Source organism: Thyridium curvatum (genome assembly GCF_004353045.1).
Source record: "Thyridium curvatum strain D216 chromosome Unknown NODE_56_length_292564_cov_84.152122, whole genome shotgun sequence".
Lineage (NCBI taxonomy): Eukaryota > Fungi > Ascomycota > Sordariomycetes > Thyridiales > Thyridiaceae > Thyridium > Thyridium curvatum.
The window spans coordinates 1-22,327 of NW_022156811.1; the positions used below are offsets into that span (position 1 = coordinate 1).

Sequence of the window (22,327 nt, forward strand, 5' to 3'; positions counted from 1 at the left end):
ACAGAGCTCGGCCAGCGCGTCCTTGCCCTCGGCCGCGACGAGCCGCCGGCGCTGCTCGGCCAGGGGGGCCGGGCGGCGCAGCGGCTCGGCGAGCCAGTCGTAGTGGCGCTGCTCCGCGACGCGCGCGCGGCGGTTGTCCTCGCGCAGGTACCGCACCGCGGCCTGCAGGCCGGCGATCTCGTCGCCCAGCGCGTCCATCTCGCGCGCCGTGGCCACGGCGCGCTCCTGCCCGGCCTTGGAGCCCGCCGCGCCGCCCGGTCCGCCGTCGCTCGAGCCGGCGAGGATCCGCGAGTCGCCGGCGATCTTCTTCCACTTGTCGCGGTCGGCCTCGAGGGACTTGAGCTCGCGGTCCTGCTTCTCGATGTCCTCTTTGAGGCCCGCGACCGAGGCCTTCTCGCGCTCGATGAAGGCCTCGAGGTCGGCGATGCGCGAGACCTTGGCGTTGGCGTCGCGCATCCGGGACTCGAGCGTCTCGATCTTGAGCTGAGCGGTGCCCAGGGTCTCGTCGCGGAGGGCGATAGCCCGGCGTGCCTCGTTGTACTCCTCCTTGAGGTGGCGGAGCTCCTCCTCGGCATCGACAGGGATGGTCTTGAGGGCCTTGAGCTCCTGGCTGCGGAGGATCCAGGGTGCTTGTGGTCGCTCAAACTCTTGGGTCTGGGTCAGATCGGTGGACAGGGCAGCCAGGTCGGCGATTTGGCTAGTTACAGCTCTCAGTTTGGAGAGATAAGTAGCAAACAAGTCAGACTCGGAGTTGCCGACTGCGTTCATGGCCGTCTTCTGCGCCGACGTCTGGATCTCGGTGTATGTGTAAGGCTCAGTTCGTCCCTCTTCGTGAAGCAGTTGGTGTAGGTCGAGACCGATCTTGCGTGCCAGGTCAGCAATTTCCTGAGTCGCATCTTCAGCCTGCTCAAAGGCTTCGAGAGTGTCAGGGGTGAGGGACAGGGAACGCAGTTTGAGGTCCTCCAGAGCCCTGACCATTTTGCCGGCAATAACCTTTGTGCTGCGAGTTTGCGTGATAACAGCCTCGGATTTCCTGGCAAAGTACTGAGCGAGCTCGTCGTCGTCACCAGCAGGAGGCACGACCCGCTGTACCATGGCTCTTGTAGCATGGAAAGTGGTAGCGGCAGACTCGAGATGGCTTTGCATAAGCAAGCACCTCATGTGCACGTCATCTGCGAAGCTCTCCAGATCGTTGGAGATGTGCACTTCACCGAGGTGGGACATGAGGGCAACAGAACGCTGCAGCTCGCTAGCACACTGTTGCTCCTTGAGCTCGTCTCGTCTCAGGCCATCGATCCATCCATTGAGGGCACGCTCAACTGGCTCTAGCTCGTACAGAGCCCCCTCATATTTGGCAAATTGTTCAATGGAGCAGTGACTAATAGCATTGACGAAGCGGTCGCACATCGCCGACACCCACGTGAGCTTGTCAATGGCATCACAGCCGGCAAACGTGTCGTCCTCGTGTCCGGGGTGCGGCTGGCCGTTGACCCGCTCCTTGATGAAGCTGTTGAGCAGATTGGCCTTGAATGCCAGGCGTCTGAACCGCAGGAGAGCCAGGACAGAGTCTCGGTCGGTCTGGTATGTCTCGGGCAAGAACAGCTTGACGATCTCCAGATGCTGCTCGGCTTCTTGGGCCTCCAAGCGCCGAAGCTCCAGGTCGATAGTCTTAGCCTGCGCCTTGGCCGCTGAGATCTGGAGCTTCATATTCAGATCCATCATGGCGCGAGACTTGCTGTTGAGCTGCTCAGACTCGGACTCGGTCACAGCATGCGATGCGCGCATGTCCTCCAGGTCGGTCTGGAGGTTGGTCACGAGCTCGCGGAATCGCGAAAGGGTGTATTCCATGTCATCAATAGTCTCCTCTTGCTGCACAGCCCGGCGGGCCTGCTCCGTGATGACAGCCTCCTTGAAGTCAATCTCCTCCTGCAGTTCCTTCTCATTCTGAACATGGTTAATCTCGAGCTCGTCGTTGATCTCCTTGAGGCTCTCTAGGTCTTCAACCACGGCCTTCAACTCCTCGATCTGCTCGGCCATGCTCATGTTGCGCTCCGTCAGATCCTCGATCATGTCCTCGGCGCCCAAGGCGGTGTCCAGCTGCTGGCGGAGATCTTCCACTGCAGCCTCGGATTGGCTCAGCTTGTCTTTGCAGCTCTCGAACTGCTCCTTGACCAAGGAAAACTCCCGCAGGTCTTCCTCGAGGCCCTTGATTTGATCCTTCAGCTCCTCCTCTTGTTGCTGGGTAATGTCACGGAGGCGCAACAGTGCCTCGCGGAGGCGTTCATTATTTCTCTCCATTTGCAACCATCCGGTGCTGGCACGCTCTTCAGGAGACATGCCCTTAGAGTATTCCGAATTCTCCTCGCGCAGAATCTCGACTTCTAGCTCGAGCTCTTCAGCCTTCTCCTTCAGTGCCTCAAGTTCGACTTTGTAGACCTCGGCCTGTTCCTCAGCCATCTCCCTGTCGAGCGTAGCAAGCTCCATGGCGGTGTCATGCTCGGCCTGGATAGACTCTACTGACTCGAGCCGGCTCTCTGCCTCCTTGAGCTGTTTCCTGAGTTCGGCGTTCTCTTGCTGCTGCGGCTGCAGTTTGGTCTGGATCTTTTGGATGATAGTCTCGAACTTGTCACGTTCTGCCTGGACCTTGTCCAACTGCTTGATCTTGTCTCGGTCTTCGAGCCTCTTTCTCTCTAGCACCTTGAGTTTGGTCTTGAGGTCTTCGATCTCACGATGAGCTGCATTGTTGGTGGCAGTGGATGGCGACGATCGTGAAGTGGCGGCTGCAGCGGCGACTCTGGCTCGGGGAGAATCGCGTGGGGAGGCAGAGGTCAGCTTCTCCAGGGCCGCAGTCCTTGTGCGGACCGGGCTCCTTGACGAAGGCGACAGGTCATCCTCGTCGCTCTTCTGTGGAGAGGTAATCCGGCCGCGACTGGTCCTCTCCGAGCCGGACTGAGAGTCCCCGGAGATATTGCGGCTGCCGGGCGGGCGAACTCCAAGGCGGGGCCCTGCTGCCGTGGACAGCCGACCGCTCAGCGTCCGTGCAGGGGCCGTAGTTGCTGTCCTCGACGTTGCCGAGGAGACTGAAGATTGGCGAGTAGTCCTCGCACCCGGCGGCGGGGGAGGTCCCATAGACGTCCTTGTAGCTCCTCCGACAGGCGGGCGGGTCTTAGCGCCTATCGATGATACTCGGGCATTCGAAGGGGTTGCCGTCCGCGAGTTCGACGCGCTGGATGAGGCGGTCCCAAGCTGTTTCGTCGGAGACTTGGTAGGTGACTGTTATACCACACAGAGATCAGAGAAAGCTCCCACATGAATGCAAACAAACTACACATCAGATTCACATACCCGTGCAATGCTTGAAGGTCGGGAAGTCCTCGGCACCGGGCTCGGGCTAGGAGCATTCAAGCTCATCCTCTTGGGCAGCCCGGGATCAGCGCCGGTCCCCTTGGCCGTGCCGCCAGTGAACATGCTGCTCGGCCGCGACCCTGCTTTCCTGATGGGCGCCGCCGCCGCCGCCGCCGCCGCCGCCGGCTTGGGCTGTGCGGCCGGCTGGGCCAGCACCGCGATGGTCGTGGGCCGCACGAAGATGCCGTGGCCCATCTCGCAGTCGAAGTACCGCTCGCCCTGGACGCTGCCGTCGTTCTTCCCGGTGTCGTCGTCGAGCTCGACGCCGACCCATTCGCCCGGGGCAAAGGCGGTGCCACCGACAAAACGGACGATGCCGACCTTGCCATCGCCGGTGCGAATGGTCTGGCCGACCGCGAGGTCCGTCATCTTGGCCGGTGATTAAGGGGGTGGGTTGGGCGGCATTGATTTGTCGCGGTGTCGAGGCGGTAGGATCAAGGCCCAAGCAGGTAGTTTGCTATCGTAAACCAGTTCGGGACTCGAGGCTGGGTTGTTGAATGGTCGTCGTAGTGAGAAAAGAGCTCCACGAGCTACCCTTACCTGTTTCCCCTGGACGTCTCCCAGCCGTCGGAGCTTGGTTTGGTTAGACGCGTTTGGATAAAGTAAACGCGATTATGCATGCTCCACCTTGCCAGCATTGGTGCATGGGAAGGTGGGACAGGACAGTGGGGATTCTAGAGGTTGTTGCACAATTTTGTGACCTGCGCACTTTATGAAACATTTGTGCCGCCGCCAAAGCTGTCAGCTCGGCATTCCAGACATCGATCCGTCTTCAGTCAACCTCGCGCAGCTTCCGACATGACACTTAAACGAGCTTTCTAGGGGTCAAGACTTTCAGACGTCTTGCCTACTTGCCCTAGGCATGGTTCAGCGTCGTGGATCCTTTCGGACTTCCTGTAAGCTAGAATCTAAGATGACAAGCTGCTCCATCACGGCAAGGTTTCTTCCCAGGGTTAAGAAAACATAAGAATCAGTATGTTTTATCTACTGCTTAAAGGCCATATTCGATATGGTCATGTACACATGTGGATGGCTTGTTACACTCTCCTCCTGAATGTTAAATACGGCGCTATCATGTCCTATCTCACCCTTGAACGGCGGCATCGGTATCTGACTGAATCCTCCAAGACATTTCCAGGGTCTACTCACTTATCACCCTCGACACCCACGCGGAAACTGCCCGCCCTCACCCATTCCAGAATCTCAAAAGTCAGTCGCCGCTTCATCTTCTCGTCCACCTCCTTCTCCCGGGGCATGCGGACAGTCATGAGCTTCGGGGCCTGGGTCTTGGGCTCCTCCTTGAACTCTGCATCGCGAAGCGCGTCCGGACCTTCGTCCGCGAATCGATCGGCAAATATGACCAGATCGGGGCCGACAATGCGGCGCCACAGGGTCGCCATCCATTGCCAATGGTCGACGGGGGCGTACGAGTCCATGATGGGGATCGACGACGCAAAGCGGTCAGCCGTGCTCAGCCTGAAGCCATCGGTGACCAGGGCGACGGGGACAGTCCGCTGTGGCTCGGCATCTACAGCGCTGGAGCCGCTCTCGGAGCCACTGGTATCTCCGGCGGGCTTCGTGCCAGGGACAGTAGTGATGTGCTTAACTATGTCATCAGACTTGGCGTGCCACTCCTTGATGATGTCCAGGTAGGCGGAGAAGGAACTCGGACTCGTCTGAGGTTCGGCGGGCTGAGCGCGTTCCTTCGACGATTCGGGGCCCTCCCGCATCTGGACATCATCATCGATCTCCAAAGCCTCATCGGAGAACTGTGTGTTCGGCCGGCCAGACCATGTTCGAACTGTGCACTCGCCCGACTTTGTCAGGGCGTCCTGTACAATCAGGCCCACCTCCTTCATCAGTGTCGGATCCGTGCCCTCGATTGCGATCAAAGGGCCTCTCGTCTCTGAAGGCGGGCAGTCGGGGCCTAGCGGCGCGAGTGCTGGGCTGATCCTGTTCAACATCTCCAACTTGCTTGTGTATGGAATGCCCATGACCATGGCAGTAATGCTTTGCGAGTGGCTATCAGACCCCTTCACGATGCCGAGACCGGTCGCCTTGATCGCCGAGGCTGGCTCGTCATGTCTTGCGGTGCGAGCTGAGGACGGCTGTGGTACCTGGGTCTGCAAAGGAGGGAGTCGGATGGGCGCATCGAACCGTCGGGCATCCCGGTTATGGTCCGAGGTAGCCGGGCGACCAGGTGGTGGCATCGGGGCATTTTGATGCGCCAAAGACGATGGTGCTGGAAGCGGGCTGAATGCAGCACTCGAAGTGTAAGGGACTGACGATGATGAGAACGCCGAGGGGTGGCTTGGCCATCCCGGCGGTTGCTGATGCACGTATGGCGAGTTCATACTCTGGAAGCTCCCTCGACTGTCGAAGCGACGCCGCTTATAGTCTGAAGTCGGAGACATTGCGTAGTCGTCGTCCATGTCCGCGTAATAGTACGACCTTCGCCTATCGTACGGGAAGGGGGTGCTACCAGGCGAGCCTTGGCGATGGTGGTGCCCAGTATCTACGGAACGGTTCAAAGGGTTGTGGTAAGGCGGCATTGCGGATCGAGATGTCAGAGGTGTTGCCAGAGGAGTAGATGGGGTCCTAGGGACAGCCACAACTCGTCGTCTCTGGCACTTGGGACAATGACTACCCTCTTCCTCGGCGGCTGCTTTAGATCCCTGGCCTTTACCGCCTCGTTTGGGCTTATACTTGTAGTCGGGATGCTGTTCCTGGTGCCTGCGCTTCTCCTCTTCGGCAAGCTCTCTCCACTTCTCCTGGACCGAAGTTGGTTCGCTCTTCCACTGCTCACCAAGAATCTTGGAGATCTCAGGATTGGGTAGACCTGGATTTTGTTGTACAACGCGAGCTTGCTGATGTTGCCGATACAGAATGAAGGCTAGAGAGTGAAACACACGCAGCGATCAGCTTGGACATTCCCAAAGCACCAACGAGAGCGGAAACAAAAGGACATGAGTTCGCCACTTCATCACGATACATAGCGGCTAGGGTTAGGAAGGTGCGTATAGCACCAAATATGAATGAAACACAGAGTCTGAGCTCACCATTACGCGGTCTCGGAACCTTGGGTGACGGCGGGCAAATGCACACGTCGTGAGGAATCAGGCTGGAACTGTGATCGTGATCCAGCGGCGTGTGCAGCGACAGACCCTGGACACGAGCTCTGTTTGCCTCTTGGACATTAATGGAAGCCGCAAGCTTCCTGTTCAGACGAGACAGCGACGCAACTGAAGGACTCTGTTGCTGTTGATGCTGGTGATGGTCATCCGGATGCCGGATCAAAGTCCCATCGCTGGACCGAGTGGTCATTCGATGGGCAGAGTGCGGTGTCTCCGTTTGATGGTGGGATGATACGTCCGCCATTTTCCGTAGGGAAGAGGCGAGCAGGGCCTGCAAGTGCAAACAAATGGCAGAGCAGCGTGGAGCGAGCCCGCTGTGGCAGGTGCGTAAGCTGAGGTGGCCGCCACCAAGGCCGGGACTGGGGTTCTTATTGTGATATTAATATCGGAAAGGAGAAGAAGGCACTGGTTGTTGAAGAGCAGCATAAGATGACCAGCTCAACAGGGGGCAATAGATGGAAAGGGAGCAGTGGGAAAGAAGAGGCAAGAGAACCAAGGACTCAATAAATGGCGAGCAAGGTTTCGTCAAGGCCGGAGCTCTTTGTGAGTGAAGAAGCAGCCCACTCAACAGGGAACAGGGGGACATTGACAAGCTGGCTGTCGGTCTGACCAGTCGATTATGGCTTTGACAATACCATCCCCCAGGCGGCCATAATGACCATAGTTGTGTGCAAACAAGACGCTGGCGGAACAAGCGCTGTATGGGCTGGTCTTGACCAGCGATCTGCCCTTTTTCCCCTCCCCGAGGCTTTGGGCTTGATGAAAGCCCTCGCTCGCTCGCGCAGGTTGTTAGCACCAGGCGTTATCTCGGATGAGGCGTGGTGTTCATCATCGTTTCGTCTTCCTTTGTCTGGATGTTTGTGGCTTTCCGCTCGCGGTATGGCTTGGGGACCCAAGTGACCGGCAACACTGGGGGACAATTTCTTTGACACGACATTATCCTTTCAAAACTGGATGGACCTCTTTCTTTCTTGTTTCATTTTTCATACACCTAGTTCTAGTTTGGCCTACTTGCTCCTAGGTTGCTTCCGCGACAACAATGGCCTCGCTCTGGAATGCAGTACCTGAGCGGCTTGGAATGCGAGCCCAGAACCAGAACAAAGACAATGTCTGCTCAAACATGACTAAAACTTCCTTAATTCCATCATCGTCTATTGCGGATGCTCCACACTCAAAGGTAATTTACATGTTGGCTCGTTTCTGAGCAATGTAGTTCAGCTGTTGCCGCCGTTTGCGTTTGCGTTGTGGAAAAGGGGAAATTGGACCAGCAATATGGGGCCGAGATGGGAGAGTGTCTCGGGTCCGCCAGCCAAATTTCCAGCCAACACAGCTTGGTGCTGCTCTTCTTCCTCTTTTTGAAATCTTGGTCAATAAAATCAAACAGAAACTCACACCGACTCCGGCCTTTGAGGCTAGTCCCTAGAAACCCAATTTGATCCCGCTGTTCACCGGTCCCCCTCGCATTATGTGAATTGTGACAAGTCTCCATTTTAGACCAACACCTCCCCCAGCCTGCTTATGCAATGAACTCTCGACCGCCCTCGCCACTCAGCAGCTGTGCGCTCCGTCTGGCATCCAGGAAGAGCTCTTCACACTCGGCAACATCCTTGACGTCAATTTCCTTGCGGCCGTTCACCCGGGCCAGGATGCTATACAGATCTATGTTAGTGTGTGTCCTTGTGTGTCTTGAGTGCCTCAAGAGAATTAAACAGTCAAACAGGCAGAGTGTGATTTAATGTACCTTGCAGGGGTCAGCAGCTGAAGGCAATAGCGCATGCTGATTCGCACACCGTGCTCCGCAATTTTGTCGAGCGCAGCATCTGAAACTGCGACACCCTCTGTGGCTGCCCGGATACGGACGATCCTCTTGATCTCATCGGCGTCGTATGCAGTGGTCGGGATGATCAGCAGCCTAGCCAGAAAGTCTGTCGGGATACCATGGGCAGCAACAAGGTCATCAGTGCCGCGAATGGTGGTCATGCCACGGTTGGACGCAAGAATTACAATTGGAGAGATCGGCGTCTCCAGGGCCTTGTTCAGATACGTGAAGCACTCGAGATCGAGCATATGGGCCTACGCTTGGGTCAGCTTGCGAGCAATCAAAGCTTTGTGGGGGGGCTGGCAATACCTCATCAATGAAAAGCACGCCAGGTACAAGCTCGGCCACACCCTGGTCGATGTATTTGCTGACCACTTTGTTGATCTCGGTTCGTAGCTTGTCGGTGATTTCTGTCATCCGAGGCTTCATGAGCTGGCCCATCATCGACATGATGTCTTGTCCACCCTGCGGCCTAGCATTGGCGACATCGAGGTCGTGAAGCGTGACATCCTGAACAATCTCCTTCTTCTTGTGCACCTCGCCCTTGGGAATGGGCACGTACTCCTCGGCCTCGAGATCGAATTCGGTCGCATAGGCGTCCGATCGGCCGACGCGCTTGCACGCGCCGGTGTTTGCTTCGATATAGATGACATCACCGACCGTAACACGCTCCTTCTGGATGGCCTCGTATATGCTGGGGTCCAACCTGAGCTTCTTCTGGCCCTTTGCGCTCTTGAGTCCAATGAGCAGCGTGCTGATCGTCTTGCCGTAGCCGCCGAGAGGGTTCTCAGCCTCCTCGGGCGTGAGCTCCGTAACCTCGCCCTCGTAGACCTCCTTTGTCTCCCGCACCTTCAGGCCGATCGCCCTCCGGAAGTTCTCCATCAGCATCTCGGTCTTCTTCACCTCGGTCGAGTATATCTCGCTGCCAACAATAGGGCAGAATGGGATCTTGGTGCCCAGCTCTTGGCTGATGGCGAGAGCCAGAGCTGTCTTTCCGGTGCCGGGTCCGCCAGCAAGCATGACTCCCCTGCCAGCCATCTTGTGTGCCCTAATAAGGTCGACTACAACACCGCATGCCTGTGCCAGCAAAAGTGAGCAAAAGGTGAGCCGCACAACCTTCCACAATCTTCAATTCCTACATACCTCTCGCGCCGTGGTCTGGCCGACAAATCCAGAGGCTTGCTTCTCTGCCGTTCCATCGGACTTGAGACCTAGGCCTTTGATATGGGTATGCGCTGAAGTGCGATTCTCGCGGTTGCTGTTCTTGACCTCGCTGATGTTGACCATCTTGGCGGTTCTACGTGATCGCTGAGGGTGGGGGATGGAGATTCGGGATAGGTCCGGCGATTTCGAGTTCAATGAGAGAAGCCAGACCGAAAGGGAATATGACGCTTCTTGTTGGGGGTTGGAGCTGACAAAAAGGTCGTGGATTTGGACTGGGATAGTCTGAAGCTTGCGACTAGAAATTTGGGTCGCGCCGCGCTTTCGCCCTGCAAAATCAGGATCACGTGTCATTGGCTGGCGGATGATCTCCCTCTATCAAACCCATCCCGTCGCCTACATTGCTTCGTCTGCAGTTTTGACAGCCCACGTCAGATACTTCTCTATGAAAAAACAGTTCCACAATCCTCTTTTGGATTTTATTTTCATTTCTTTGGTAACATTCTGGTCATCTAGTCCTGGACCATCTAACACCAGTTGTATCAGACATCTTACGCCCAGTCTATCGTTGGATCACCTCGAGTGGTATCGGCCTCGTTTCATCCTCTCCATCACTCTCATCTTCATCTTGCTCTTCCTCCTCATCGTCTGTGTCAGCGAGCATCGGTACCCGCTCCATTCCAATTTGGCCTGCCTCTGCCACAGCAGGTGAATCTTGGACGACCGGTGCCTTCTTTGAGAGCGCAACCCAAAGTGCGCTGCCGACAATCATTCCGCAGCCAATGACACTGATGACACCCATTTCATGCCCAAATATCCACTTGTCAAAGGCAGCTGCGAACAGCATGTGTGTGTAGACCATGGCTGTAGCTCTGTTAGAGCGTTCACTTCCGAGGCCGGCAGTCAGCAAGAACTGCATGCAAAATCCAGTGACCCCAAGGAACGCGCAGAGCGTCCACTGCCACAAAGAATTCGGTAAACCGAACTGCATCCCGGGCTGATCGATGTCGAGTATTGGGCCGAGCGTCAACGCTACTATACACACGAGGGTTGACCATGTCGAAAAATAGTTGACCGAGATGAGTGGGTGTGCTCTTTTGCCGATGCTTCGGATGGTGGTGAACGCTAGTGCAGCACCGAGGACACCGACGAGTGATATGCCAATCGCTCCAAGGCGCTGCAGTGGTGTAGCCTCCATTTCGCCTCCTGGAGATGAATACGGGTCCGTGCCGTTGGCCGGAATCCCCGGAGCGATTTCCGGAGGCGTGCTCCCGTTCCCAGACGACGATGAGAACAAGGATGTCGGCCGGGCGATCAGGACTACTCCGGCGAGCGCGATGTAAGAACCGATCTGTTCCTTGCGCGTGAAGGGCTCATGGAGCAGGACGTGACAGATATACCCAGAAACGCTCGGCACTAGGAACGTGATGACCGTCGCCTCAGCAAGTGGAAGGTACAGCATGGAATACCACATGCCAAAAATGCCGAAGAAACCCGTTATTCCTCTTGCAACAAGCAGCCATCGAACTTCCCTGGCTCCGAAGGGAAAGTGTGGCGTATTCTTCCAGTACATGTATACGCAAGCTCCGATCATAGTCATACTATGCCGCGCGAAGAGTAGTTGCATAGGATGCATCTTGTTTCCGCTATCGTGTTCGAGGAGTCGGGCAGCCACATTCATCAATGCTGCGAAGAGCTGAGCCGTTGCCACCAACACCACGGGCTTGTTCTTTGCCCAGAAGCGGCGCCGCAGATCACCAATCGCCTTCTTGGCTCTCTGGATCCTGGTCGAGGGAGCTGTTATCGGGGCCCCGAAGGGAACAGCAGAGGAGGGCTCGTGGTCCCCGTAAGAGAACGGGCTGGACGACATACGGCGGATGGAGTCGACATCCAGACGTTCGGAGTCCGCCTTGAGACCATCCGTTGGTTTCCCCAATGCTATGCTCTCCATTGACACTCGGTGGGAATGGCTGTGGGCTCGTTCATTTTCTTCGTCGAGCCTCGACTTGGCCCGCGGGGTCTGCGGGATCTCATGGTAAGGGCTCATTGGGCACTGTGATCATTCCAGGCAACCACAGTCGGACTTGTGCAGAAAAGACGATTCTTGGACTCAAAACCTCGAGATGACCGTGACAAAATTGGGCTATTGGATGTATTTAACTGTGACAATGTCCCAAACAACAGCCAAGCACAGATTTTCAGGAATAGAAACACCAACAAAAATAGACAAGATGCAGAAAAAGGAAAAGGCTGGTGGCACAGGTCAGTCAATTCTTAGTGATGTGATTCATGGGATCACCGCAAGGCCTTCCTCTAAAGGCGGGGTGTGTGTTGAAGGTGGAGACCGGGGAAGATTTCGGCCACCACTTCGGAGGTGTTTGTCTGTTGAGATCCCTGTAGAGCCCATTGAGCCCCCAGCGACCGATGCCCAAAAAGAGCCTGAAAGCGTGTGAAGTTGAGCCGCAACCTTTTGGATGCTATGGCCGGCGCACGCGACCATGCTGCCAAGTGTTCAGGCTCCTGTGTGATAGGGCAGAACATCTCCGTCATCGCAACACTTTCAGCGGGGCGAGATGGCGACTCCATCACTCCATCACGTACTAGGCTCTGCAAGGACTGGCGCTGTCAACTTGGAGGGGGGAACGGGGGCCTTGGGGGCTGCGGGAAAGGGCAAATCGATGCTGACAACCAGGCTCCCAGGTTAAGCACATCCGCCTCTCTTGTTTTGCGTGCATGGGACGGAAGATGTGGACATATGTGGCCGTGCTGTGCCGACTTGTTCGTGGGCAATGTCGCCATGGGACCGAAGCTTTTTTGATATGACTCTAGCCGTGGCTCCTTAAGTGACATGCCCACGGGCTTTGCCAAAGCAGCTGCTAGAGAGGTCCAAAAAGTGGTGCAAGAAAAAAGTCCTGTATTCCGCCAAATGACATAAGTCGATGTAGAATGCCGGACCGATGTGGCCAGTGTCCATAGCAGTCCCAGTCCATATTCCCATATGTTGCCCGACGCCGTCGCTGTAAGTAGACAAAGAAAAGACAAGTAGAAGTGAGCCGCAAACAACCATGCTCATCGGGGAGATCATCTCTTCCGTCCCATGGTATCCATCTCTGCCTCCTCATCGTCATCCCCTTCGTGAAGCTCCTCCTCGGCCGCTGCCGCCTGCCGGTCCTTCTTCTTGCGGCCCCGCCCGCTCTTCTGGCCCTCCGACTGCGCATCTCCATTGGGGCCGCCGTCGCCGGCTTCGCCCTCCGCGAGCTTCTCAAACCCCTCAAACTCGCCCTTGGCGCCCCCGGCGCCACCCTCGGCCAGACCCGGCAGCTTTCGGGCGTCCTTGATCTCCTTGGAGCTCTCGAACATCTCACGGACCTTGCCGAGGAACAGTGGGTTGCGGCGCATGGCAAACTCAAAGTCCTCGTACTTGATCTTTTGCCGGCCGGCGTAGTGGGCGGCGCGGGCGGCCTCGAAGGACAGGCCCTGGATGAACTCGGTCGCGATCTCGTCGAGCACGCGCATCGACTCGGGCAGGGGTTCGCGGGCGTCGCCGCTGCCGTAGAGAAGCTGTGTCACTGCGGGGGGGGGGGAAGTTCAGAACATATGATAGACAGGAGGCGGGATGGGGAAGAGTCTGAGACGTACGCTCTCCATAGCCAAAGTTCATCTTGCCGACATTCTTGCCGGCGCGCGCGCGAACCTCCATCTTGGCAGCTCGTCAATGATTCTGGTGCGATATTTCTTGCCGTGGTCGAGAAGATATAGGTATTTCGTCTGTTCAGCGGTCCTCTATTGGGTAGCAGACCGTGGATATGTGATGTCGTGGTTGGTTGTGTTGAAGGATTCGATCTTGAGTTCTGAGGTCGACTTTAGCTTGGTGGAAGCTTGGGCCCAAGCCAAGCAATGCATACCGTTATGGTGAATTAGCCGCCGCCCACAGTGGATCATCGCGCTACCTAGATTCGCGGCATGCTTCCTTGTGCCACCTCTAGAAATCTATGGATACTTTATCATCACGGATTTGAACCTTCTAGGTTACCTTCAGGGCCTGTCATTGGATTCTAGGTCATCTTGCTCCATCTATGGTTGTTTCATTTCTCCCATACGCATCGTTCTGGGTCTTCCTATCGCTGGCTTCTCTTGGAATAAATTACTGTGCTTCAGTTCAATACTCCCTCAACCACTTCCGCTTTGCCATCATCTGGAGGAGATTGAGGCGAACCTCCATTCCCAAGCTCTGAAAGCAATGGCATATCTGCTCTTGCTTGCATACCGAGTAGAATACTGGGTTTGATGCATGCCGTGTGTAGCCTATTTCATATATCGATAGCCTAACTATACCACCGAGGATTCCACATCGCCAGCAGACCCAAATACTCTAATACTCGATTCAGAAAAGCGAAAGGACCCTCACTTTAAAACACCTTTCTTGTTTGACCCGAGCCCTATAGCCCGTCCGGTACATTCCCGCTGACATAGAAGGAGAGGTATTTGACAGGTCATATAAGATGGCTTATGTATGTGATGCCCTTCGCGGAATATCGCCTACTTCGAGCGTATGTAAATGCAGAGGTAGAATTGCTGCTATCTTCAGAGGCCCGAATTCGTGTGACCCTGGCGGGTTCTCAAACTGTCCTTGTGAGTACTGGGCTTGCATTGCTTCCTTCGACTCAGCTGAGTTGCTATCAAACCACACCGCGTCCGGTGTTATTTGACGTAGGGCCGATGACGTGGAGGTTGCCCTGCGTGAAGTGTGGGATCGAGATCTTCAACGGGCCATCGGGTATCGGAGAGTTACCAGGACATAGAGAAATAGTATATCCATCCCACCTTGCCCGCACCACTGCCAACAGGGCAGGTTCCCCCTTCCGTCTCCTACAGCTTGGCACAACTCTATCGCACCTCATCAAAGTCAGAATAGACTGCCGTCATGGCAGACACGGACCTCTCCAAACTGAACAGGAAGACGCTCCGCGTGTCCCGGGGCTTCACCTACACCTACTACACCTCACCGGCCCGGGACTCCTCCAAGCCGACGCTGATCCTCTTCCACGGCTGGCCCGACACCGCCCGGCTCTTCGCGGGCCTGGCCAACGACTACCTCGTCCCCAACGGCTACGGCATCGTCGCGCCGGACTGCCTCGGCTACGGCGGCACCTCCAAGCCCACCGACGACGAGTCGTACGCCTGGCAGCGCATGGCCGCCGACGCCGTCGAGATCCTCGACGCCGAGGGGCTCGACCGGGTCGTCTCGGCCGGCCACGACTGGGGCAGCGCCCTCGCCCAGCGCCTCTACCACTTCCACCCGGCGCGCGTCGCGGGCCTCGTCACGCTCAACGTGCCCTACCTGCCGCCCACGGGGGACTTCGACCTCGAGGCCGCCAACGCCGCCACCAGGCAGGCCTGGGGCGCGGGCGTCTACGAGTACTGGCGCTTCTTCACGGCCGGCGACGCGCCGGCCCTCATGGCCCGCAACCTCGAGTCGGTGTACAGCGCGGCCCACGGCGAGCCCGCGACCTGGGAGCAGAACTGGTGCTCGCCGGGCGGGATGCGCGCGTGGGTCTCCGAGGGCCGCACCCAGCCGACCCTGCCGTACGCCTCGGGCGAGCACAAGGCCGACTTCATGAGGCGGTTCGACCCCTCCGAGGGCGGCGGCGACGGGTTCGAGGCGCCCTCCTGCTGGTACAGCTCGTTCGCGTTTGGCGTGCAGAACGCCGCAGACAGGCTTCTGCCGAAGGACGCCTGGACCGTCCGGGTGCCGACGCTGTTCTGGGGCGGAGCGCAGGACTTCGTGTGCAGGCCTGCCGGGATGCAGCCGAGCATCGACGCCGGGTACCTGCCCAACGCAACAGTCATCGTGAGGGACGGAGGCCACTGGGCGCTTCTCGCCATACCAGATGTGTTTGGAGAGGACTTGCTGAGCTGGCTGCAGAGCACTTTCTAGTTTTGTCGGCCACGGATGATTAAGAGTGATGGCGTTTGCCGATTCGCTGTGGACCATCAGACACGATGTGTGATGATCTGCAAATGCACTTCTTGGATAAACATCTCCCTCCCTCTCAGCCCTCTCGTTCATCGCACAATGAATGTTCTCCTAGAGTCCCATGCTTCGGTGGCCCAGGATCATAATAATCAAGGGTCGTAGCATTAGAGTCGGAAAATCAGATATACGTGAACTCGCAAAACGGAGTGATGCAATCAGAAGCCCACAGGAACCTACCAGTGGCTCCGGGCGCCTGACCATTATGAACACGCCTTACTTCGCTGGCAAGTGCCTAACCGTAAGATTCTTTCGAAAGGGGTTCTCTCTTGCCTTTGATAGAGGTATATTGGTCTAATCACCATATAGGAGGATCCGACGGACGGAGGCGTGCGGGCCCGGGGTGCGGGCCAGCGGGCCAATGATGGTTCAGGCGCGTTTCCACTTCGGGTAAATATCAAGGTCACAATTCCTGGAAGCCACCCCCCCGGATCTCATCGTAGCAAGGACTGGGCACTTAGAAAGTTGTTCTACGCTTATTCCAGTCATTACACGTACTCAAATGGATTTTCCAAGCACAGCTTCTTAGAAATCTTCCATATGCAGGATGTCTTCGCGGTTTGGTCAGTCGCAGGTGTGCCCCAAAGCATTCCCATTGAAGTCTTTGCCTGCCGTTATTTTGCACGGAATGTGAATCCACACCTTCACCCAGTGGGTGTGTGCACCGGGGCTTGTTCTCCTGTCGTTGGCCCGTACCGGAGTGAGAGATGAACCTGACAAGGCTGCACAGCCGCTCATTGATCCCAAGGAGCGGGAGAGAGGTCATATATCTGCGACGGAGCCGCCCTCACTGGCTGGGCGGACCTGATCTCGGGCGGGCTCCCTTACGGCTTGCCATGTCTTGGGTTATCGGAATTTCTAGACGGCACGCCGGTCGAGCCATACATCATCAGCCATACCTATGAGACACTCCTGGGCGAGATCCAAGAATCGCACCTTCGAGATGGGGGTTCACTCGATGGCGAACCTGGGGGAGGCGGACTGCTCCCGTTCCAGTGGTGCGCTACAAGTCCCGTTCCCGTGCCGTTAAGGACTTTTGCTATTTGTGTACGCCAAGGCGGCGGCAGACTTTGCTTGTACGTCCCATTGCACTGTCGTGAGCTTGCATCACCAGAAATTTGTTGGGGAGTTGTGGCACTGACACAGTTAGAGACAGAAGTGTTGTGCTGCTGCTGAAGGGTGAAGTGATGCACTTGCATCATCCGGACCATTGCTTCCAGACCCGTGCTCACAATCCAAGGAGATATGCAGAACTTTTGTTTGAGACAATGCGCGCGGCAGTTGGCAACTCTCAGCCTGGTACGATCCGTGGACGCGGTTGCCTCGAACACCAAGGCGTTCGCCTTTCATTACTGGGTCTGCTCGATGACGAGACGCAACATCACCAAAACGTAACCCCTCTAAGGAAATTCGCCAGGCCAACGGCTCACGGCAGTATAGATGAGTGACGACCTGTGCTGAAAAGGTCCGAATTGGCATGCAGTAACGCATGGCGAGGCCCGAGCCAGAACAGCCGTCATGATACCTTTGCATTTCTCGTCCGACCATCGTCCTGGACGATCCATTCCGGGGACTTTTGGGCAACTTCGCCCCCCATTCCCCGGAGATCCATGCCGTCCAGGGATCTCGCTGCACTGGCTGGAATGTGTTGTGCAACTCTCGGTACAGTGTGCACTCGGGTGCTAAGGCCTTGTGGGAGAACAAGTCGGTTCCCGGAAGCTGCATCTGGACTCAAATGGTCGAGAAAGGAGAAACAAGGCCTCCGTAGAGATGCTGTGGCCGGGTTTGCGTGACAATATGGGCGTGATGCACTGGGTCAAGTGAGGCTTGCGACATCCACACTTACACGGCCACTTGGAGGTGCGGGGTGGTGAACGCGACTACTCCGTACTTGAGTTGTGCAAACATGCTGGCGTCCATTTTCATGCCATGCGGCTTGTTGCAAAACGTACACGACGGCTACAGGCCTGAGTGCAGTGCACACAAAGCCAAGGTCGGTGCCGCTTCAATTACCAAGGCGGGAACCCAAGGTGCGACAAAAGGTGCAAAGCCGATAGGGCCCCACGGGATCAGGCTGCTTTTGCCTGATGCTGCGCAATGGTATGCACATTGCGGCAACCATTAGTACGACTGCATAAAGGCGCATCCTGATTGACCTTCATCGACGGGATTGCCCTTGGAGCAAATGGCAATCCGATTGCAGGTCCAAGGTGCATAATGCGACAGATGTTATAGATGGACGATCACGCGGGCTCCAGCACCACGGTATTCAGCATCATGCAGAAGGTACAGGGCCAAATTTTGGCGACTCGGGCACCGAGTTCCCACTAGTTGAGCGGTGTTTGAACAACCAGGCAGCCCATGCTCTACTCTCAGACTCTGGCGCACTTGTCTCCTGTATCACGAGCGGATCTGAGATGGGGGGTGTGACAGAAAAATGGGAGTGGGTGGTGGGCAAGTCAGCGGCTCCAGCGGCTCCTGTTGATTATTGGAGTGCAAGTTGAGAATTCGAGAGTCGCAGATCCGTGGGAGATCGACCTGAAACATCGTCTGATTGTTTTGCAGCAACAGCTTCTAGAGCGAAACGTTCGGCCGAGTCCACCGAAGCACTGGCTGGTGTGATCCAGTTCACTGGGGCGCTTCAAGTGTGATACGCTGGCAGCACAGACTGGTCTCGCATGTGTCACAATGCTTTCTACGTCGTAAGCGGGCATTGGCATTGATCTGCATTGCACACTGCAAAGCACTCTGGTGTGTTGAGCAGCTTTCGTAATCCTGTTGGCTCTTGAAAATCAATCGCTAACGTTTGAGTGTCTAGCAGGACTTTGGTTGTGTGAGAATCGACAGAGTTCCCAGGGTATCGGGCCACGCGAGACAGGCAGTCGGGAGCTAGGAGTTCGCCGATCGCCTAGATGGTAGCGCCGTCCGAGCGTGCCGGCTCCGGCTCCGGAGCCCTGCTTCGGTATCCTCCAGTGTTGTCGTCTGTGAGCACACAGCCGCAATTGCACGAGCATCTCTGAGTTGGATTCCAAATCCTTCTCGATCAGAGGAATGTGCTGACGAGGATGTTGACGCCCAAGACATTTGGACTGTGGCCTCGTCGCCTGGCAACTGACCCCAAGAGAAAGGAGCACCCTGAGGTAGGCTTTCTCTAAACCCACTGCCTTCGACCCTCGGCGAACAGGAATTTGCCATTCTCGCTTTGACATCCCAATCAAGTGTCTCACGAGACCTCAAATGTCCCATTCCTCATTTCCTGGGCCAAATCCCGCCCTGTCTGTAAATCCAAGCGTGTCAGCACTCGAACTTCTACGGCCATCAGTGAACGCAGGCCGCCAACTTAAGCAAGACCCAAACCTCGCGGCTGACGTCAGTCTGATCAATGACAGAGAACCCTCTCTGAAAAGATCCATCAGTGGATGGTGCTCCATGGCTAGGTCAAGCTACCTACTCTCTCCGACCCCTTTGTGGAATGTGGATGGACTCTTAGTGCTGGTTGCACCTTTCATCAGACAAGATGGCCATTTAGGTCACCGTTAGTCTGAAATCGGCATCTTGACCAGTCAAGCCAGTCTAGGCACCGGAGCAGATTCACCAGGGAGGAAATTCTGGTCATGTTCTGCCAAGAAAGCCAGGCCGCCCGGGAGAAAACGCACGGGAGAAACTGACTTCATTCCGAGTCATGGGATTCGCTAGCAAGAAAGAGGAAAATCTGGCCGCCGACCGGCCAGTTTGCCGTCTTGGTGCCTCCGTTGCAGAACCACCCGGGGACCCGGCGGCGGATCCCTGGCCCCACAACGCGCACATCCAGAATCTTGGGAAACGGTCAGCAGATCGAACGACGAATCAGCCACTGTTGTCATGGCCTACGCTGACGGGAGAAAGGTCCCATGGCTCGACATCTGGACAATGTTCGGTGCGCACTTGGACGAGCATGGTTCTGGAGGAGAGTTCCTTGGTTGAGGTCCAGCCCGGCCAGTCCATCACGGTGGCGCTCGGATAAGGCCACAAATGGCTCATCCAACACAAGTCCCAACTGCCTCGTTTGCACAGGAGGCTCCGGCCTGCGCTCGGTGCTGCGCTATGCTGATTTCACGTCATTGTGGCGGCCCGGTTTGGTGGCTGATGTTATCGAGTCAGTCAGCAATGCAGCAGGGTTGGTGGAAGCTACGCGAAGGCCCATGAAGGTTTGGAACAAACAGAGACAGATCTCACGCCACTGCCGATTCCATCTTCGAAGCATATCTACGGTAGACAATCGCGAATTGACGTTGAGCTGGTCCTTCACGTTGTGCTGAGCCAAGCGAGGCAGAGCAGCTGTATGGACAGCCTCGCCTCACCACCTTGCGACCGGACTAGTGCGCCACTACAAGTAAGGGGGGCGCCGTATTAAGCGCAGGGACCAGCATGCTTGGGGCCAGGATTGGCCTGGGACACCCCCTTGCAACTGTCCCAAATTACGCCTGGTGGACTTTGGACAGACCCCTAACGACGGGAAGAGTTACCGGATCGTTGGGACGAATCCCACGTCGCTATGCTCGCTTCTACAAGTAAACGCTCACCACCCACACCTTCCATTGCCTAATCGAGCGGGCGGTCAAGATGAGGGTTACACCGCGCAATTTGCTCTCCTTCTCGATATGCACACACGGACCCGATCCTCGCACTGCGACTTCCCTGGCATGCCTATATTGTGGCAGCCTGGGAGCAGGGAAGACGATGAGACGCCCGTACTCATCGTCAGCCTCGCTTTTTTCTGGCTGCATCCATCCTGGGTGATTGCATTCACGCTCTGACGGAGGAACGAGAGTTAGAGGACCCGTGCCATTGCAGATATTTTCCCTGCAGGAAGGCATCAAGAGGGCTTGTACTTGTAGTAATGCAAGCACTAATGCATGGCTACTTGCAGTCGACTTCAATCCCGTCCGAATGGCGGCTTCTGTGTCGCCAGACGCCGCCGCCCGGATATATTGCTCACTAAAAGCCTTTGGCCGCATCCGGTATTGCATTGCGTCGTAGCGCGGTGCGGTGGTGCGGTGGTATCTTGCCGCGCTGATCACCATGCAGCCACGGAGCACGGTTCGAAGTGCTTCTGAACCTCGGCCACTCCTGGGCCACATGCTCTCTCCTGACATCCCACTCGAGGCGCTAAACAGCCCCGAATCTTGGGTGGGTTTATCAGGGGGTGAAGGCGATAATGTGGATGTGCATCAGGGTGTTTGGGCCTCTTTAATTCCATTTTTGGTGTGCGTGACCCCCAGGAAATGAATGATAAGCTGCATCCGTTTCCGTTCCAGTGGCTCGTTTATTTGCCAAGTATTCCGGCGACAGCGAAGGCAGGGAGGGAGGCCAGGGTGTGTTTTTTCTCTCTCTTTACACCGTCCAACAAGCAAGGGCCCAATATAAGCCAGATGCAGGACCAGCGCCGGCATTATCCCCGAAAGCAAGGAGGGAATACAGTAATGTAGGGCTTTCCATCACGACGACCTATTTGAGCCGTCGTTCCAGCCCAGTGTTCAAGGAACCCTTCCCCTTTACAACACCACCTACCTAGGTAAGCTAGTTAACAACGGAGCAAAAAACACGGATCGACAGGCCGTCGCAGCCGTGTCTTGTGTGCTCTACCCAAGGTAGTCCTGGGTAGTTGATCGGGCAATGGACCGAAGACGTGCGAACACAGCGCAGCGCAGCGCGGGTCAAACGGAACTGGAATTGGCGATTCAAGTCACTGAGGACCCAGAACAAACTGAGCTGAGGGAGGCGAATTTTGGGCAGCCGCTCGCCGGGCGCCGAGACTGGGTGACCGGACGAGCTGAGACAGGCCGATGCGAGCCCAGCTGGGTGTGGCCCCCGACTCGACTAACTGCCTACCTCCTACTCCGTACTTGTAAGGTTTCTGCCCGTTTGAGCAGGTCGCTACGCAACCTGGAGGCCACCTGTTCCCGCTGATCGGTGTCGGCGACCAGGCGGGTCCAGCCACTGGAAAACGGGGGGTGTTAATTATTCCCACACTATTACTTCGTAACTACCTGTAAAGTGCCTTAGATTGAGAGACGGTGGAAGAGAAGTGGGATGGATGCGTGCGGCATGGGTCAGCATACCGTAAAGTCCACCAAGTACGTCAGTCGAGCCAAACAGCATCCGCAGTATCGTCTTACTCCATCAAGTCTCCTCATCGCCTCTCCCTCTACAGTGCAGGGTCAGCGTCGTGGGTGGCATGAGTCGCCTCTGAGCGGCAGCCGTAAAACTCAGGTTGTCTCCAGGCTGTGTGTGCCGCTTGTGGCAGAGGCAAACGACAGAGGTAGATTCCAGGTGGGTTTGCCCGCTGAAACAGGTGTGGGTGGTCAAGTAGAGGTACCTGTACTGCTTCTCCGTCCAAGAGTCGGGTAAGAGTCAGTTGATCGTGGTCGGGGCACTGTTGTAGAGCCAGAACATTGAATTTATAGGGGTCCCACCATCGCCAATACCGACTAAAAAGCGCCCTAATCAAGAGACTAAGGCAAGGTACAAAGGCACTCGCTCGGCCGGGGGGGGGCCACCATCGAAGGGGCCATCGAGAAGATTGTTGGAAGGCTTCGCCTGGTAGCATCGCCCTTCCACCATCCACCGGCCTGGATCTGGGCTAGGCTCGAGATGGACATGGGGTGGGTGGAATGGTTCAGGTACGGGATATCAGATATGCATGCCACGCTATGCGGCCCCAGTCGCCTCCACCCAAGCACCACCAGCCCACAGACGAATCCATGCCATGCCGGCTTCTCCTGGATTCCCACC

The 22,327-nt window shown here is 56.5% G+C and overlaps 6 protein-coding genes across 6 annotated transcripts; 1 reads left to right on the plus strand and 5 right to left on the minus strand.

Annotated features, from left to right (window-relative positions):
• On the minus strand, nucleotides 1-3,774 carry E0L32_008431 (uncharacterized protein; the record flags this gene model as incomplete). Its single annotated transcript, XM_031143285.1, has 2 exons — nucleotides 1-3,273; nucleotides 3,346-3,774. Coding segments are annotated over 2 exons (3,702 nt in total), but the record flags the coding sequence as incomplete, so codon positions are not given.
• A 776-nt stretch (nucleotides 3,775-4,550) lies between these two features.
• E0L32_008432 (uncharacterized protein) lies at nucleotides 4,551-6,783 on the minus strand (the record flags this gene model as incomplete). Its single annotated transcript, XM_031143286.1, has 2 exons — nucleotides 4,551-6,244; nucleotides 6,465-6,783. The coding sequence occupies 2 exons, from the start codon at nucleotides 6,781-6,783 to the stop codon at nucleotides 4,551-4,553; spliced, it is 2,013 nt and encodes a 670-aa protein (XP_030992257.1).
• A 1,272-nt stretch (nucleotides 6,784-8,055) lies between these two features.
• Nucleotides 8,056-9,645, minus strand: E0L32_008433 (uncharacterized protein; the record flags this gene model as incomplete). The annotated part of the gene is made up of 4 exons (XM_031143287.1): nucleotides 8,056-8,188; nucleotides 8,281-8,612; nucleotides 8,668-9,435; nucleotides 9,502-9,645. 4 exons carry the CDS (start codon nucleotides 9,643-9,645, stop codon nucleotides 8,056-8,058), a joined length of 1,377 nt encoding a protein of 458 aa, XP_030992258.1.
• Nucleotides 9,646-10,081: 436 nt separating this feature from the next.
• Nucleotides 10,082-11,470, minus strand: E0L32_008434 (uncharacterized protein; the record flags this gene model as incomplete). Its single annotated transcript, XM_031143288.1, has 1 exon — nucleotides 10,082-11,470. The coding sequence occupies one exon, from the start codon at nucleotides 11,468-11,470 to the stop codon at nucleotides 10,082-10,084; it is 1,389 nt and encodes a 462-aa protein (XP_030992259.1).
• A 1,130-nt stretch (nucleotides 11,471-12,600) lies between these two features.
• E0L32_008435 (uncharacterized protein) lies at nucleotides 12,601-13,219 on the minus strand (the record flags this gene model as incomplete). Its single annotated transcript, XM_031143289.1, has 2 exons — nucleotides 12,601-13,088; nucleotides 13,159-13,219. 2 exons carry the CDS (start codon nucleotides 13,217-13,219, stop codon nucleotides 12,601-12,603), a joined length of 549 nt encoding a protein of 182 aa, XP_030992260.1.
• A 1,224-nt stretch (nucleotides 13,220-14,443) lies between these two features.
• E0L32_008436 (uncharacterized protein) lies at nucleotides 14,444-15,457 on the plus strand (the record flags this gene model as incomplete). Its single annotated transcript, XM_031143290.1, has 1 exon — nucleotides 14,444-15,457. The coding sequence occupies one exon, from the start codon at nucleotides 14,444-14,446 to the stop codon at nucleotides 15,455-15,457; it is 1,014 nt and encodes a 337-aa protein (XP_030992261.1).
• Between the last annotated feature and the right edge of the window lie 6,870 nt (nucleotides 15,458-22,327).